This window comes from Callospermophilus lateralis, chromosome 7 (genome assembly GCF_048772815.1).
Source record: "Callospermophilus lateralis isolate mCalLat2 chromosome 7, mCalLat2.hap1, whole genome shotgun sequence".
In the NCBI taxonomy this organism is placed as follows: Eukaryota; Metazoa; Chordata; class Mammalia; order Rodentia; family Sciuridae; genus Callospermophilus; species Callospermophilus lateralis.
The window spans coordinates 120,975,304-120,993,101 of record NC_135311.1 but is presented as its reverse complement, the minus strand read 5'-3'; the positions used below and the strand labels follow the sequence as shown (position 1 = coordinate 120,993,101).

Sequence of the window (17,798 nt, the reverse complement as noted above, 5' to 3'; positions counted from 1 at the left end):
TATTTATTTATTTATTTATTTATTTTTGATGCTGGAGATTTAACCCAGGGGTGCTTTACTACTGAACTACATCCCCAGCCTTTTGGCTTTTTATTTTGAGATAGGGTCTCACTGAGTCACTGAGGGCCTCACTAAGTTGCTGAGGCTAATCCTCCTGCGTTAGCCTCCCAAGCGACTGGGATAGTAGGTGTGTGATACTGCACCCAGTGAAACAAAATTTCTAAAAATCTAATAACGTAGTATAGTATTAAATAGTATGTCGAAGCCTATTATTTTCTTTTTTTTTTAATATTTATTTTTAGTTATCGGTGGACACAACATCTTTGTATGTGGTGCTGAGGATCGAACCCGGGCCGCACGCATGCAAGGCGAGCGCGCTACCACTTGAGCCACATCCCAGCCCGAAGCCTATTATTTTCTATGTCTTGGGACTATATTCTTCAAGAAGAAAAGTGGTTTTGTTGGATTTCAGTGCACTCATGCTAGAAGGGGTTGCTGTCCCACTCTTGTTAACCCCCTGTGTCTTCTCCCTGCAGGATGGAGATTTCCACCCATCAGTCTCATCTCCTGCAACAGCTAAATGAGCAGCGCAGGCAAGATGTGTTCTGTGATTGCAGTATTCTAGTTGAAGGGAAGGTCTTCAAAGCTCATCGAAATGTATTATTTGCTAGTAGTGGCTACTTCAAAATGCTTCTTTCTCAGAATTCCAAGGAGACAAGTCAGCCAACCACAGCTACATTTCAGGCTTTCTCTCCGGACACTTTCACAGTTATCCTGGACTTTGTCTATTCAGGCAAACTCTCTCTTACTGGGCAGAATGTCATAGAAGTGATGTCCGCTGCAAGCTTCCTTCAGATGACTGATGTCATTAGTGTATGTAAGACTTTTATCAAATCTTCCTTGGACATTAGTGAGAAGGAAAAAGATCGCTACTTCAGTCTCTCAGATAAGGATGCCAATTCTAATGGCATAGAGCGTTCTGCTTTTTATGGTGGCAGCTGGCAAGAAGAAAGCAGTTCCCCACACTCTCACCTCAGCCCAGATCAAGGAGCAGGTATAATAAGTGGAAAGTCGTGGGGTAAGTATAATTACCCTCCGGCCTCCCAACGGAGCACTCAGCTCCCTGGGGCCAAGCATGAGCAGAGGAAAGATTCCATTAAAAAGACCAAGCATCTGCGACTGTCACAGCCTCCTGAAGCTGCTCAGTACAAGTCAAGCAAACGAGAAGCACGGGCATCTGATTCTTCCAGCCATGTTTCCCAGGCTGAAGAACAAGCGCAAATTGACACAGAAATGGACTCTGCCTCTGTTGGCTATCAGTATGGTCAAGGATCTGAGGTCACATCCGGAAGTTTTTCAGGTACTCAAAAGGAGCATGACTCCCCAACCAGGTTCCAAACTGCTATTATATATAAATCCTTTCTCAACATGCCCTAATTTTAGGTGTGTCTTAGGCAGTTAAACCAAGTAATTTTCTTTAAAGTCATACTTTTATAATGAAATGGATTTTATAAAACATGAATTTTAAATGTTTAACTCAAAATAATATTGGATACATTCAATGACAGTCAGTAGAATACTGATGGTCAAAACAATTCTCTGGGGCTGGGGTTGTGGCCGGCTCAGTGGTAGGTCGCTTACCTAGTGTGTGTGAGGCCCTGTGTTCAATCCTCAGCACTACATAAAACTAAATAAACAAAATAAAGGTATTGTGTCCATCTACAACTAAAAATATTAAAAAAAAAAAAAAAAACTACATAATTTTCCAAACCTATATCTGTTTGGATTACTATTAAATGTTTAAAGTCTTTTCTAAATGGTTCAATCTCTAAGATATGTATTTTCATTTTACATAGTTCCCCCCCCCCCAATGTCTTCCCTCAGGAGGAGTATTTATCAACATATAAGTATATAATTGTGTGTGTGTGGTGCTGAGGATGGAACCCAGGGCCTTGAACTTGCTAGGCAAAGGCTCTATCACTAAGCCAGAATCCCAGTCCCATAATACTTTTCTTTTTTTAAATTCGTAACACACAACTCATAAAATTTATACTGTGATTCTTCAGTGAACCAGTGTGCAACAACATAAAATATCTTTCTCACTTAGGTGTGGTGGTATATGCCTGTAATCCCAGTGACTCTGGAGGCTGAGTCAGGAGGATTACAAGTTTGAGGCCAGCATTAGCAAATAAGTGAGGTTCTAAGCAACTTACTGAGACCCTGACTCAAAATAAAAAATAAAAAGGGCTAGGAATGTGGCTCTGGGTTTAATCCCCAGTACCAAAAGAAAAAATAAATAAATAAAGACAAGACAAAGATCCCTCTCTCTCTCTTAATTTTGAGACAGATTCTTGCTAAATTGCCCAGGCTGGCCTCAAATCCCAGCCTCTCAGGGATTACAGGAATGTACCACCACACCCAGCTGTGTTTTTTTTTTTTTTTTTTTTTTTTTTTAATATAGAAATAGAGTATGTATACTACCCTTATTCCCATATGGCTGAAATAAAGAAGGATTAGAAATATATATCATCCAGTCTTCTTCCCCAATGAACTAGTTAACAAGTTTGCTTGTTTATATGTGAATATCAAACAAAATTTTAATAAAAAGAAGTCCCTGAGGATTATAGGGTCTATTACATATATTTTAAATGTTTCTTTTAGAAAAATTTCAAACACACAAAAGGATCTTTGAAACAAGTTTGTGTGTGGCCTGAATGTGTACACTCTTTCCCTTATCACTGTATTTCCTTAACAATATGGTATCACAACTATTTATATAACATTTATATTATATAAATATAATATAGGTATTATAAATAATGGAGATGTTTTAAAGTTTATGGGAGGATGTGTTTAGATTATATGCAAATACTACATTATTTCTATTAAGGTCTCTTGAGCACCTGTGGATTTGTATCTGGTGGTGGTAAAGAGGTGTTTCCTGGAAATAATGTCTGGGGCTAGAGGTGTAGCCCAGTAGCAGAGCACTTACCTAGCATGTGTGAGACCCTGAGTTCCATCCATAGCACCACAAAAAAAATTTTGAGGTTTGCCTCCAATTATAACTAACAATTTTCTTTTCTTATTTTTGGTACTAAGGATTGAACCCTTGAATGCTTTACCACTAAGCTATATCCTAGGCCTTTTTTGTTTTGATTTTTGGCTAGAGTCTTGCGAAGTTGCTGAGGCTAGCCTTGAATTTGCAATCCTCTTGCCTCACTCTTCTAGGTCACTGGGAATACAGGCATGTATCATTGTGTCTGGCCACAACTAACATTTTGTAGATAACTATATGTGTACTTTAAAACCAAATATTAAAGATCCTTGAAATTATACATGTACATGATAAGTAAAGGCAAGGTGATAAAAAACATAAATAAAACAAATTGCTTAAAATCTTGAATATTAGCTGGGTTTGATGGCACACGCCTGTGATCCCAGCAGCTCAGGAGGCTGACAGAAATTCAAAGCCAGCCTCAGCAACTTAACAAGGCCAGAAGCAACTTAGTAAGACCTTGTCTCAAAATAAAATATAAAAAGGGCTTCAGATGTGGCTCAGTGGCTAAGCACCCCTGAGGTAATTCCCCACTACTAAAAAAACAAAAACCAACTAACCAAACAAAAATCTGAATATTAAATGTTTTAATTTTGCCTTGTTTTATAGTGTTAAAATCCAGTATTAGCAGGTCATAGTGGCACATGCCTGTAATCCCAGCAATTCAGGAGGCTGAGGTAAGAGGATTGCAAGTTCAAGACCAGCCTCAGCATTTTAGGGAGGCCCTAAGCAACTTAGTGAGACTCTGTTTTAGAAAAAGTAAAATAGGGCTGGGGATGTGGCTCAAGCCGTAGCGCGCTCGCCTGGCATGCGTGCGGCCCGGGTTCGATCCTCAGCACCACATACAAAGATGTTGTGTCCGCTGAAAAAACTAAAAAAATAAATAAATTTTAAAAAAAAGAAAAATAAAATATAGAAAGGGCTGGGGATGTGGGGGATGTGGCCCAGTGGTTAAGCACCTCTGAGTTCAATCCCTAGTACCAAAAAAAGAATACAATACTACCTTTTTACATTTAAAAATGTAATGACTGGGGTTGGGGCTGTGACTCAGTGGCAGAGCACTTGCCTAGCATGTGCAGGGCACTGGGTTTGATCCCCAGCATCACATAAAAATAACAAATAAAGGCATTCTATCCATTTACAACTAAAAAAAAAATTTTTTTTAATGTAATGACTGTACTATGTTAAATGAAGACATATGTGTAATAGTCTAAATTTACCTGGACTTTGTAAATATATCAAATACTAAAGTTATAGTTCTGTATAGGAATACATTGACAATTCTGGTCTTAATAGAATGTCTTCCGCCTTCCTTTTACTTTTCCAAGGTTGAACTCACCAAGTCCTTTTGGATTCTTTTTTTTTTTAAGAGAGAGAGAAAGAGAATTTTTTATATTTATTTATTACTTCTCTGCGGACACAACATCTTTGTATGTGGTGCTGAGGATCGAACCCGGGCCGCACGCATGCCACGCTACCGCCTGAGCCACATCCCCAACCCCTCCTTTTGGATTCTTTATGTTCATAGAATTGTTATGCTCTCTCCAGTGATTTAATAAAACTGTCTTGTGACAGATGACCTGCCCAGGATGCGATTCAAGTGCCCGTACTGCACACATGTGGTAAAGCGGAAAGCAGACCTCAAGCGACACCTGCGCTGTCATACAGGAGAAAGGCCGTATCCATGTCAAGCTTGTGGAAAAAGGTTTAGCAGGCTAGACCACCTAAGTAGCCATTTCCGAACAGTATGTATAAGATCTTCTATCATTTTACTTCTTGAGAGAGTGTGCATTTATCTGCTTTAGGATAATCCAGTTTAGGGGTATATCTTTTCATATAACTCTACCATAGGAAAAATTATGCAAAGTCATGCACAAAATAATAATTTTATGTATATGTGTGTGTGTGTGTGTGTATGTATGTATGTATGTGTGTGTGTGTGTGTGTATATCTATCTATGTATATATATATATATGTATATACATATATATAGAGAGAGACCTAGGTCAGAATCACCACTTCACATATTTGGCATCTACCAGTGATTCCTGAGTCCTGTCTGGTAGTATCTTGGTCTAGTTGCCGACCTCTCTCCACTACATCCCCTTTCTAGTCTCCCTTCAGCTTCTCTCCAGTCTTCTAAAGGAAGGAAGCCACTTCCAGTCAGGGGTTGACTGTTAGCAGTCAAAAAATATTCAGAGAATTTGTTCTTTGATGCCCTGGGGGTTTCATAAGATAGTGACATTGAAATTGTTCTGCTCTTCATCTTGGCAACACAGTTTTTTTCTGAAATATGTGTTCTGTCACTTACGCTTCTGTTCCATTTACAAGCATTCTTTTTAAATTTAAAAGACAATGGGTCACTTACAGTGATTGCATCATGCATTGCTTTATAATTATTTATTCAACAAATATGTTTAGAGCACTATATATGCCAGTTCCTTTTCTAAGTGCTAGGTATAAAGCAATGAGAAATACAGGCAAAATCTCTGTCTTTGTTAACCTTATGGAACTAGAGTTTTAAAAACTAAAATGCTTTTGGTGGCTCATGCCTATAATCCTGAGGCAGGAGAATCACAAGTTCAACACCAACCTCAGCAATTTAGCAAGTCCCTAAGCAACTCAGTGAGACCTGTCTCAAAATAAAAAATAAAAATGGACTGGGGATGTGTGGCTCAGTCATCAAGCACCCCTGGTTTCATTCTCTGTTACTTAAGAAAATAATAATAATAATAAACCATCTTATTATTACAAAAGCAATAAATATGTATTATAAAAAAATAAGAAAATAGTCGGGCGTGATGTTGAATCCCTATGATCCAGCAGTGAGGCAGGATGATTGTGAGTTCAAAGCCAACCTCAGCAAAAGTGAGGTGCTAAGCAACTCATTGAGACCCTGTCTCTAAATAAAATACAAAATAGGGATGGGATGTGGCTCAGTGGTCCAGTGCCACTGAGTTCATCCCTGTAACTCTACTCCCCAAAAAAATAAAGAAAAGAAACTAGAGGTAAAAATAAGAAAACAACAACAAAAAACAATGTTTTATCACTCCAGTGTTACTATTCTTAATATTCTTAACAGTTCTATGATATAGTCTTCCACAATTTCTTCTATGGATATAATTGATTTTTAGCTTCGAATGAGATCATATCGTACATGCTGTTTTGTAACCTGTTTTCTTTAGTGAATAATCATCGTTTATTTGTGTTTGTTTGGTTTTTTTTAATTTGTTTGTTTGTTTGTGGTGCTGGGGATTGAACCAGGGCCTTGTGCATGCAAGACAAGCACTTAAAATGTCTCATAAAAAACAAAAATAGAGCTGATTTGTCCAAGCCAGAATCCAGTCTAAGACCAATTATCATCTCTCTGCTAAATCTCTTAAATATATTTTTCTTTTATTTTATTTGTCATAGCTGGGGATCACACCCAGGGCCTAGCACATCCTAAGTATATGCTTTATTACCACTGACTGCACCTCTGCTCCACCTCAAGTATATTTTTAATCTAGCACAGTTTCCCCCCACATACCCCTCCCTTACCCCAACACTGACTTATTGAAGACAGCCAGTGGTTCTTCAAAGCACCCTACCTCTGGTTTGTCTGCTTGCTTCCATATGGTGTCATTTAGTTTGTTCCATTATTCTCCTTGCATTTTCTATAAACTAGAAGTTTTATCTAAAGTTCCAGTGGATTCAAGTTAAACACTTTCAATTAGAACACATCAAGGGCAAAGTTGTACATTTCATGTTCTGTTACATTAGGAGAGACACGTATGGTGGACCCATCATTTGTGATGTTAAGATAGATCTCTCTCTGTGGGTAATGATAATGTAATTCCACATTGTATATATCAAGGTGCTGCCTTGTAACGAGAAAGGAATTTTTGTGAAAGAATTTTGGCATCCAAGAATGACCCCTTTCCCCATCAACCCTTCATTCAATGATATTATCAGTGATTGATAATATGTAAGAAGTAATAATTTTAGGGGGCTGGGAACATAGCTCAGTTAACAGAGTGCTTGCCTTGCATGCACAAGGCCCTTATTTCAATCCCCCACCACTACCACCAAAAAAACAAAAAAACAAAAACAAAAACACCAGTTAATGATTTTACTTAGAGTTGTAGAATGATTTACCAATTTATAATTTCTTCTACAGTATTAGCTGGAATTCTATGAAGCAAAATTTCCCTTTATCATCTGGAGCTATTTGGTTATTTTGAAATCCAAATCCTATAGGAGAAGGAGAATAAACATTTGTTCCTTTCTCTTAAATCAATTTTCAAAGTGAAGAATTGATTTAATAGCAGCCTCAGTGACTTTATATGAGCTTTCTCAGGCTTTGCTGTTTTAGATACCATAGAGTATTAGGAATTTTCATTGGTTCACTGTGCTTCTTGATACATTTCAGAGTTATATCCAGACCATTCTCTACCTTAAAGTGGCTCTTGTGTCCTTTGGGCACATCCCATTACATTTGAAAGTATCCTCGTTCACTAGACCCAAAAGAGGCCTACACTCACCTCATATTTTCCCTACCACAGAAGTGGAATCAGCCACTTCTCGAAGGACGTTGGTTCCTTTCACGAGGGGTGAAATTAGAGACCAGAATTTGGGTACCCACTGTTATGGAGTTGTCAGGCATCTTTTTTTTTTTTTTTTTGGCAGTGCTAGGGGTGGAACCCAGGGCTTTGCACGTGCTAGGCAAGCCCTCTACCCCTAAACTACATCCCAACCTGTCATTTCTTTTTTCTTTTTTTTTTTTGGCGGGGGTAGGGGGATACTGGGGATTGAACTCAGGGACACATCAACTACTGAGTCACATCCCCTAGCCCTATTTTGTATTTTATTTAGAGACAGGTCTCACTGAGTTGCTTAGCACCACACTATTGCTGAGATTGGCTTTGAATTCTCTTTTTTTTTTTAAAGAATTTTGATATTTATTTTTTAGTTATCGGCAGACACAACATCTTTGTTTGTATGTGGTGCTGAGGATCGAACCCGGGCCGCACGCATGCCAGGCGAGCGCGCTACCGCTTGAGCCACATCCCCAGCCCCGGCTTTGAATTCTCGATCCTCCTGTCTCAGCCTCCCCAGTTGCTGAGATTAGAGCCCTGCGCCATCTCGCCTGGCCCGTCATTTCTTTTTAAATTATTTCAGTGGACACATATATATATATATATTTAAAATTATGAGTTCATGTTGATATTTTCAGTTTAACATTGTAGTGTTTCACTTAATTTCTTTGACATCATAATTATATTGGAATTCATGAATCTTTGTCAATACTCTGTTAACAAAAACACCACCACATGTGATACCCATAATATTATTCTCTCAGGAAAATAAGTATTCTTTTCAACTGTACACTTTTGATATTTGCTATTTAATGTCAACAGTTAAGCAGAAGATAATAACTGTCCTGAATGATGTTCTATACATATTCGCAGATATTTTACCAAACTAAATTAGTTTTTTTTAAATTTAATTTTATTGTTTGGTTTTCATACTTTTCTGCCTTTCTCTAAATGAGTATTTCATAAACATTAATTCATCATTATATAATTAATTCTCATAATTTTTACAGTAGAACCCATAATCTACTTCTCTTAACAGCTATTGAACAAAATTGTTTATTACTAACTAAAATGACTTATAATCATTCATCAGTTACAACTTTTTAACCAAAGCATTCCACACCCATTCGGTTCTCACATCAACCCCATGAGTAGTGTGCCTATTAACAATAAAGAATCAGTGTGGGGCTGGGGATATAGCTCATTTGGTAGAATGCTTGCCTTGCATACACAAGGTGCTGGGTTCAATCCCTAGCACCACAAAAAAAAAAAAAAAAAAAAAAAAGAATCAGGCTGGGATAATAATAGGTTGATGTGTGAAAAAACCACCTATAGGTTGTTTGTGACCAGTGCCCATTTGGACTAGTCAGGCTTCCCATCTTCCTGGGGGTGGGACCAGTGGGAGTGGCCGGTTCAAGGTAGTAATTGACAAAGATAGAAAGTGACCAAATTAGGACTAGAACACAAGCCTTCTGATTCCTAGTGTCATCCTATTTCTCCCAGTTCTTTTATTAATAAAGACAGCTAATAATCCTTCTATCCAAAAATATTGATTAATTTATATTTGGGGCCAGGCACAGTGGCACATGCCTGTAATCCTAGTGGCTCCAGAGGCTGAGGCAGGAGGATTGTGAGTTAAAAACCAACCTCAGCAATTTAGCAAGGCCCTAAGCAACTTAGAAAGAACCTGTCTCAATCAACCTGAAGGAAAAAAAAAAAAGAACCTGACTCAAAATAAAATATAAAAAGTGCTGGGGATGTGGCTCAGTGGTTCAGTGCCCCTGGGTTAAATCCCTGGTTTAAAAAAAAAATTAATAGGGGCTGGGGTTGTGACTCAAGTGGAGGCATGCTCGCCTAGCATGTGTGAGGCACTGGATTTGATTATCAGCACCACATAAAAATATTAAAAATAAAAGATATTGTGTCCACCTAAAACTAAAAAATAAATATTAAAAAAATCATATATATATATATTTGTGTGTGTATATATGATATACATATATACATACATACATATATATACACACATACATATATATATTTGGGACAATATTTTTCTTTCTTTGGTTAAATAACAAAAAAAAAAATACATAAACAAAAGTTTTTTTCCTCTCTGAATTAAAATATATCAAGTCCTGCTGGGTGCAGTGGCACATACCTATATCCCACCTACTTGGCAGGCTAAGACAGGAGAATCACAAAGTTTGAGGCCAGCCTGGGAAACTGAGCTAGAACCTGACTCAAAATAAAAAGGGAATTGAGTATGCTGGTGTACCCTGTAACCCTAGCAATCTGGGAGGCTGAGTGAGACAGGAGTATCTCAAGTTTGAGGCCAGCTTCAGCAATTTAGCAGGACACTGTCTTAAAAAAAGGCTAGGGCCAAAGCTGAGTGTTAGAACACCCCGGATTCCATTCACAGTACTGCAAAAAAAAAAAAAAAAAAAAAAGTAAAGTCTTTAAAAACAATACATGGGGGGCTAGGGTTGTGTCTCAGTGGTAGAGTATTTGCCTGGCATGCCTGAGGCCCTGAGTTTGATCCTTAGCACCATGTATCAAAAAATAAAATAAAGGTCCATTGACAACTCAAGAAATATTAAAAAATATATATATATATAATACAGTACATGGCACATAGTAGAGTGTTTGCCTAGCATATGTGAGGCTCTGGGTTCAATTCTCAGCACCACATATAAACAAATAAATAAAGCTCCATCAATAACTAATACAAACTTTTAAAAAATAATAAAACCACTATCATTTAGAGAAAATGATATTTAATATTTCTGTGACATCAATTTATCCCCCAAACCTTTTCTAATGATTAGATGTTAATTTGAGTCTAATGCATGGCTTTGGACATCTCAAGTTTATGAACTGATACCTAAAATATCAAACTGTCCTGCTTTTGAAAAATCATTTTTATCACTATTTAAATCTCTACACAGATTCACCAGGCATGCAAACTAATCTGCAGAAAATGCAAACGCCATGTGACTGACCTGACAGGGCAAGTGGTACAGGAAGGAACCAGGCGCTACAGACTGTGTAATGAGTGTCTTGCAGAAGTTGGCATAGACAGCCTCCCCATTGATTTGGAAGCTGAGCAACATCTTATGTCCCCATCAGATGGAGATAAACATTCCCGATGGCACTTGAGTGAAGATGAGAATAGATCCTATGTGGAGATTGTAGAGGATGGGTCTGCCGATCTGGTCATACAACAGGTTGATGATAGTGAAGAAGAAGAAGAAAAAGAAATAAAGCCCAACATTAGGTAGCTGTAATATGAACCAACAGAGCTGGCATGTCTGCAATTTCCATTCACTTCCTGTATCTCTCCTTTCCATGGTCAGAGTCTGGTTAACAAATTTATCATACTGACTTAAAAGAAATGACCTGAAATAACTTGCATGCTTTCTGAACAGGCCATTGTATCCATTCTGAACTTTGTTGCCCTAAAATATGTTGCTGCACTGGAAAGAAAGACCTAGCTTGAGTTGGCATGATGGATGAACAGTTACCCTCTTTATTACAGATACGTTCTTTCTTTTAATATTGGAAGATATACTTAGCAAATTTTCTTCAAAGAAAATATTTTAAATAAATTTATCATAGCCAAGCTTTATATAAGACAATTTTAAGGTGTTTCAAAGACAAATACACTGCCAATATTAAGTTTCACAGGGAAAACGGGTAAGAGCACATTTAAGGGTCTGGCAACTCACCTTGCCGTTCATTTCAGATCTGAAGCAACCTATCACTTTCTGGTATTCTAAATGGTTAGGATTAATGACTAAAGACTAATAAGAAATGCTTGAGTTCGTTCATATTTAAAATTTTTGTCCTTAAAAAATGACTTTTATATAGTCAGTATTATTTTAAAGAAAAAACTAACATAGAGGCTGGCCAAAGATTATATATAGACATCGTTTTTTCAAAATAGGAAACACACTGCCTAAAAGTAAAGGTAGTTAGTTTGTAAAAAAAAAAAAAAAAAAGATCTGTCAATAACAGTTTTCTTCTTCTCTAAAGGAAAAAATGAATAAAAAGTTTAAAAAAATATATTAGAAGGTTCTCTCCAGTTCTTAAGAATAATTTCTAACGTTTATCTAGTGCTATATATTACTTTAAAGTGCTCTATCACATATTTTCTCACTATTTAGTAAAGGAGATAGTACCTCTGAGGAAATTAAGGTCAGAAAATATGAGTGGTACAACTAATGATTGGACAGACTATGGTTTTAAGTAATCCTCTTTTATCAGTCTCTCCTGATATGTCTCCTGAAATGACAGAGAATTGGAATCAAACCTTACCAGCCTGCAGCAATGATAAAAATCAGATTTAGAATTAAAAAACACATTATAAGAATCAGGATTAGAAAATACAGGGGTGGATATAGCTCAGTGGTAGAGTGCTTGCCTAGCACTTGGCCCTGGGTTCAATCCTCAGCACACACACACAAAGAATTAGAATGTATGAAAGAAGAATTTAGTCACTTTCAGCAACCTGTATCTTTATGTTAAGTTATTCAAATAGTGTTAAGTAATGTCCCTAAAATACATTCTGACATATTTTTTGTTGGGTTATTTATATGTAAATTTAAAACAAAACTATTTGAACAAATTATTCTCTTAAATGCTTTGAGCATTTTTTGCATATCTTGTTTATATTTTTCACAACAAACTTTTATCCTAGGATACAAAGTTTAAACTTCTCCCCAGTATGAATTTTGAGACATTCCAACATCACAGCAAAATTGGAGAAGCATTGTTTTTAGTTCTAAGAATAAAATAAAAATATCAGAACAATGGTACTTCATAAAATTCTTTGTGCTGGGCGCAGTGGCACATGTCTGTAGTCTTAGCTACAAAGGAGGCTAAGGCAGGAGGATTGCAAATTTGAGGCCAGCCTTGGCAACTTTGGGAGGCCCTGTCTCAAAAAATTAAAAGGGCTGTGGATGTAACTCAGGAGTAAAGCACTCCTGGGCTCAGTCCCCAGTACCATACACACACACAAAAGAGGGGGTCTCTGCAAGTTATCGTAGTGAAGCTCCATGTATTATACTGTATTTTTAAATGCCATGACATACCTCAAGATGATATTTTTGTTATTATTTCCTCTTATTCTTTAGTTAATGATTGTCCTTGATACCAGCTTGTGGGCCACAAGACTTAATATCCTTTAAAAATTTTTTTTTAAAATAGATAAATAACTACTTTGTTTCATGATACTTAATTCTGAGTCTTTTCCAAGATTGCCCTGATGGCAAATTTCCAGTTGGCTCAAGACTACCCGTGTGTATTTTGAGTTCATTGGTTCTCCCAACATGACCATTCCTATATCAGGATTCTTAACTACTAAGTAATATCTGAAGAGGGAGGCATTGCCTGCCATTCTCTAGTCTCACCAGAGTGATACTAACACCTTTCCAAATTGTAACCTGATTTTTAGTTGTTGGGGCCAATAGGAAAAATGACTGATTTGAGCTTTATTCATAGAAATGAAGTAGTGCTTGCATGTGTATACCCTAACGCACTTTAGTCTATGACCTAAATGTTCTTTTATGCTATTATCTTCTGCATGCAAACTTCACACACATCAGCATGAACTTCAGCAATGTCCACTGAACACAGTGTTACCAGCACTTTAATTGCCTTTTTCAGAAAGAATGCTTTCTCATAACTGTTTATATCAAGCATCAAACAGTACCCACCAAATAGCTGTCAGATTCAGCAGACAAAACATCTGTTCTATCATTTTAGCAGCATAAAAGAAGAACATTTAAGAATGTTTGCAAGTTGTAAATAATGACTCCAGTTATCATATCATATGTATGTAAGACTTTAGAGAAAATTATTTTCTAGAATGAAACTATCTATTAATGATTTCTGAGAAAATTGAATTCTTTAGCTTTTAAATGTGGAAAAATGCTACAAGGGATATAATTTGTTTAAATAATGTTTAAATAAGCTTTATTTATGCCAAGGTTTTTTTTTTTTCTTTCTTCTTCAACATCAAGAAAATAATGGGAATTGATTAGGCCAAAGTTTGCTTTTGCAGATATGCTGTTTATTATCTTCTGGATGTCCTCACTTTATTGTCCTCAAGGGTGTCTGGTTGAAGGGATGAAGTTTTGCAAAAATAAACCACTACTGCAGTCATGCCTAGTGTCTGGAAGAAGAAAAACAAACCAGCATCAGTTTAAAAAAAATTTTTTTAACCCAAGAAACTTCAAATGAATTGTTTCATAAAGAAGTTCAACATTGGAGGAAGAAGCTCTAAAATCAAGCTGCTGTGGCACATCTTCCCTGTGCCTCTTCCCAGACACCTCTGCAGAACTCCAGAACACAGAATTGAAAAATCATGGAGCTAGACGACTTCTTGTATTCCCTTTGAGTATCAAAAGCTCACTTCATTACTACTATTATTGACTGTATTTATAAGCAGGTAACTAAGATAGGATGTCTTAGTGAGCAGATCACATCTTTAGCATTGATGTTCCTTGTATGATCATGAGATCTTAAAACTTTAAGAACAAAAGTTTTAATATTTTTCAATATTATGTTTTTGAGTAATACAATCAAAACATAGTTATTGCTTCCTATGTGGCCAAGTTACTGCTTAGTGGATGAAAAAAACTTGGTGTTCCAGTTATATATGAGCTCAGAACTCAATTCATTAAAATTATTTTGCTAAGTCATTCTAAGATATATTGAAATTTCTACTCACATTAGTTTTTTTAAATGTATTTTGAGTCTGAAATTAGTAGTGTAGAAAATCACTAGAAGCACTATGGCATAAAAAGACGTATGTAACTGAGAACGGTGATAGTAAACAGGTACAGGAGGACCAAACTCTATACATGAAAATTTTTATGTTATTTTATATTAGAGTGTATCAGTATTACTATTTATCATTTATATAGCATTTTATATCTGCAAATTATTTAATAATTTTTGTTTTTCTTTACATTTCTATGAAGTAGGACAGTTATCCCACATGAAAGGTAAAGAAATTGAGGCACAGAACAGTAAAGCAGCCTATTTAAAACAGCCAGTGAATCAATGGCAAAAAATAGGGTTAGAATGATCAGGTTTTCTGAATCCTAGAATATCAACTTACTCACAGGTGTATTGTGTATCATTCTCTTTTATAAGGTGATTTTATACAAGTAACAGTCCATTGTTTTAAAGTTGTTTAGTCATTGTATGTGGATAAATCCTATACAGAATAAATGCTACATAAAGAACGTGATTTTAGGGGCTGGGATTGTGGCTCAGTGGTAGAGCGCTCTCCTAGCACGGGCTGGGCCTGGGTTCCATTCTCAGCACCACATAAAAATAAAGGTATTGTGTTGTGTCCATCTACACCTAAAAAATAAATATTAAAAAAATGCGGCTTGAGTTATGAAAGTTTAAGTGATAAAATTCAGGTTATCAGGAATGGCAATGTTAGCCAGTGTTTCATACATTGTGAAGTATAATTAATATTGTATTTTGATACAGGAGTTTCTTGACTATCCATGCCAATGGAACCATGAATGGGCCAGAAAGATGAAATCAACAGATGTTCTATAAACTTTATTTTTTAACATCGGCTTTCTCCCCACAGAACTGTATTAATGCCACCAAGAAGTCAAATATTTAAGTATAATATTATTAAGTATAAGCCATACAAAGCAAGAGAAGCAAAGGGACTCTTAAAGACATAATGTTTAGTTAATTTTTTTAATAATGAGGATTGAACGCAGGGATGCTTTGCCTCTGAGCTACATCCCTAGCCCTTTCTTTTCTTTTTCTTTTCCTTTTTTTTTTTTTTTTTTTTGAGACAAGGTCTTGATAAGTTACCCAGGCTAGTCTTGAATTTGCAATCCTCCTGCCTCAGTCTCCTGATTACAGATGTTCACCACTGTGCCCTGCTCATCATTTTTATTTATTTTAATTTTTTTAAAAAATTTTTTGGTACCAGATATTGGACCTGAAGCGCTTTACCACTGAGCTACATCCCCAGCCCTTTTTATTTTTTATTTTGAGACAGAGTCTCGCTAAATTGCTGAGGCTGGCTTTGAACTTGTGATCCTCCTGCCTCAGCCTCCCAAGCTTCTGGGATTATATGTGTGCATCCTGCTCCCAGGCTACTCATCATTTTTAAATAGGAAACTGAAGTCCATCTGCCCCTTTACCTTTGGACTTGATTAGATCTTTTGCAAGTTTGATTCTATTGAATGGCTTAGAAAGTACATCCAAGATTTTACTATATTTTGTCTGCTTTCCTCTTTCAAATTTCTAGATAAGCATTCTACTATACAGTTGAGGTTTCTTGTTTGTTTTTGTTTTGGGTACTGGGAATTGAGCCCAGAGGCACTTTACTATTGAGCCACAGAACTATTCCTTTTAATTTGTTGTTTTTAATTTTGAGACAGGGTCTCCCTTAGTTATCTGGGCTAGCCTTGAACTGGCAATCCCCCTGCCTCTCTCACATTATATAGTTTCTTTATTCCACTAGATATACCTTTTTCCTTTTATCTTTCTAACCCCCACTCCCATTCCTAGTGCTGGGGATCCAACTCAGGGCATTGCCCATACTAGGCAAGCACTCTATCGATGAGCTACATCCTCAGCCCAGAGAAAATCTTTTCATTCCTTATTGATATTACATACTGCTACTTAATTCCTTTGTTAAGGATTTACATTTTTCTTCAGCCTATAAGGGGGGAAAATGGAAAGATTTTATTTGTATACCAAGGGTTCTCAACCTTGGCTACACATTAAAGTCATTTGCAAAGGTTTAAAAAATATAGATGCCGAGCTGGGGGTGTAGTTCAGTGATATGAATTGGTTGTCTGTTGTGTTCAGGGGCCTGGCTTTGATTTCCACCACAACCAAAAAAGTAAAATACAAAGCTTAGGCAAATTAAAATTTCTAGCATGTTGGGCCTGGGCATCAGTGTTTTCTCAAAAGCATCCCAGTGTTTCTTACATGCAAAATAGGCCCTTTAGTCAAGATTTTCCTCTGTCCTCCCCATACATATGCTAGGGAGAGGCAGTAGGACCATCTGATTCTTCTGTCCACAGGATCTCAATCCTATCACATAAGGGAATATTTAAAAAACACAGATCATGGGCCTGGCACAGTGACACATGCCTGTAATCCCAGGCTGAGGCAGAACAATGTCAAGTTCAAAGCTAGCCTCAGCAATTTAGACCCTCAGTAACTAAGTAGACCCTGCCTCAAGAAAAAAAAAAAGAAAAGGTTAGGGGATGTTCTGCAGTGGTAAAGTCTCCTGGGTTCAAGCCAAAAAGTAAAATACAAAATGCAAGCTGGGAGTGTTTTTTAGTGGTACAATGCTTGCCTGGCATTCACTGGGTCCATCTCCAGTACTGCAAAAAGAAAATAATAATAATAAAATACATATAATTTTTGTGACATTTCAAGCCACTGTGTATGTTCTCTAATCTGAGTTATTAAGAGGATCAGATAATCAACATTCTAGTAGGACGTCTAAAAGTGGCCCATTTGCATTTTATTTAATTATTTATATTTGCATTTTATTTAATCATGAGTGTCACACTCTGGGAATTCACTTAGTCTGTACTTAAAACTAATAAAAGAACTATATTATGAGTATGTGGTTGAAATACAATATCTGAAATTTGCTTTAGTTTCTTTAGAAAGGAACCAGAACACTCTTCAAGCACCATGAAGCTCAATTGATACACATTAGCATTCCGTAAAATAATGCACTGAATCAATTTTATTCCAGTAAAGTACAATACTAGCTTCCTGCGGTGGTGAATACCTGCAATCCCAGCAACTGGGGAGGCTGAAGCAAGAGAATCTCAAGTTCGAGGGCAGCCTCAACAATTTAGCAAAACCCTGTCTAAAAAAATAAAGAGGACTGGGGGGTGTGGCTCAGAGGTTAAGCACCCCTGGGCTCAATCTCCAATACAAAAAAAAAAAAGTAGTACTAGAAAGGTAGGACAATATTAAGATATGCTTTTTAATTTAATTTTTTATTTGTTTTGTTTGAAACTGAAGGTTTACCACTGAGCTACATCCCCAGTTCTTTGGCTTGAGTCAGGGTCTCACCAGGTTGCTAAGGTCAGTTTGCCCACTGTCTAAGCCTTAAGCCTCTGGAATTACAGGTAGGCACACCGTGCTCTGTT

General features: G+C 36.8%; 1 protein-coding gene across 7 annotated transcripts in view; it reads left to right on the top strand.

Annotated features, from left to right (window-relative positions):
- The window catches only part of Zbtb8a (zinc finger and BTB domain containing 8A), a 51,475-nt gene extending 34,200 nt beyond the window's left edge, over positions 1 to 17,275 (top strand). For 6 of the 7 annotated variants that reach the window (XM_076860836.2, XM_076860834.2, XM_076860835.2 and 3 more), the window contains 3 exons: positions 537 to 1,360; positions 4,631 to 4,800; positions 10,578 to 17,275. In XM_076860836.2, coding sequence (XP_076716951.1) covers positions 538 to 1,360; positions 4,631 to 4,800; positions 10,578 to 10,910 — 1,326 coding nt within the window. In that variant the 5' untranslated portion in view covers position 537 and the 3' untranslated portion in view covers positions 10,911 to 17,275. The remainder of the gene's footprint in view (positions 1 to 536; positions 1,361 to 4,630; positions 4,801 to 10,577) is intronic. The other variant, XM_076860838.1, reaches the window with a different exon arrangement.
- Positions 17,276 to 17,798: the final 523 nt, after the last annotated feature.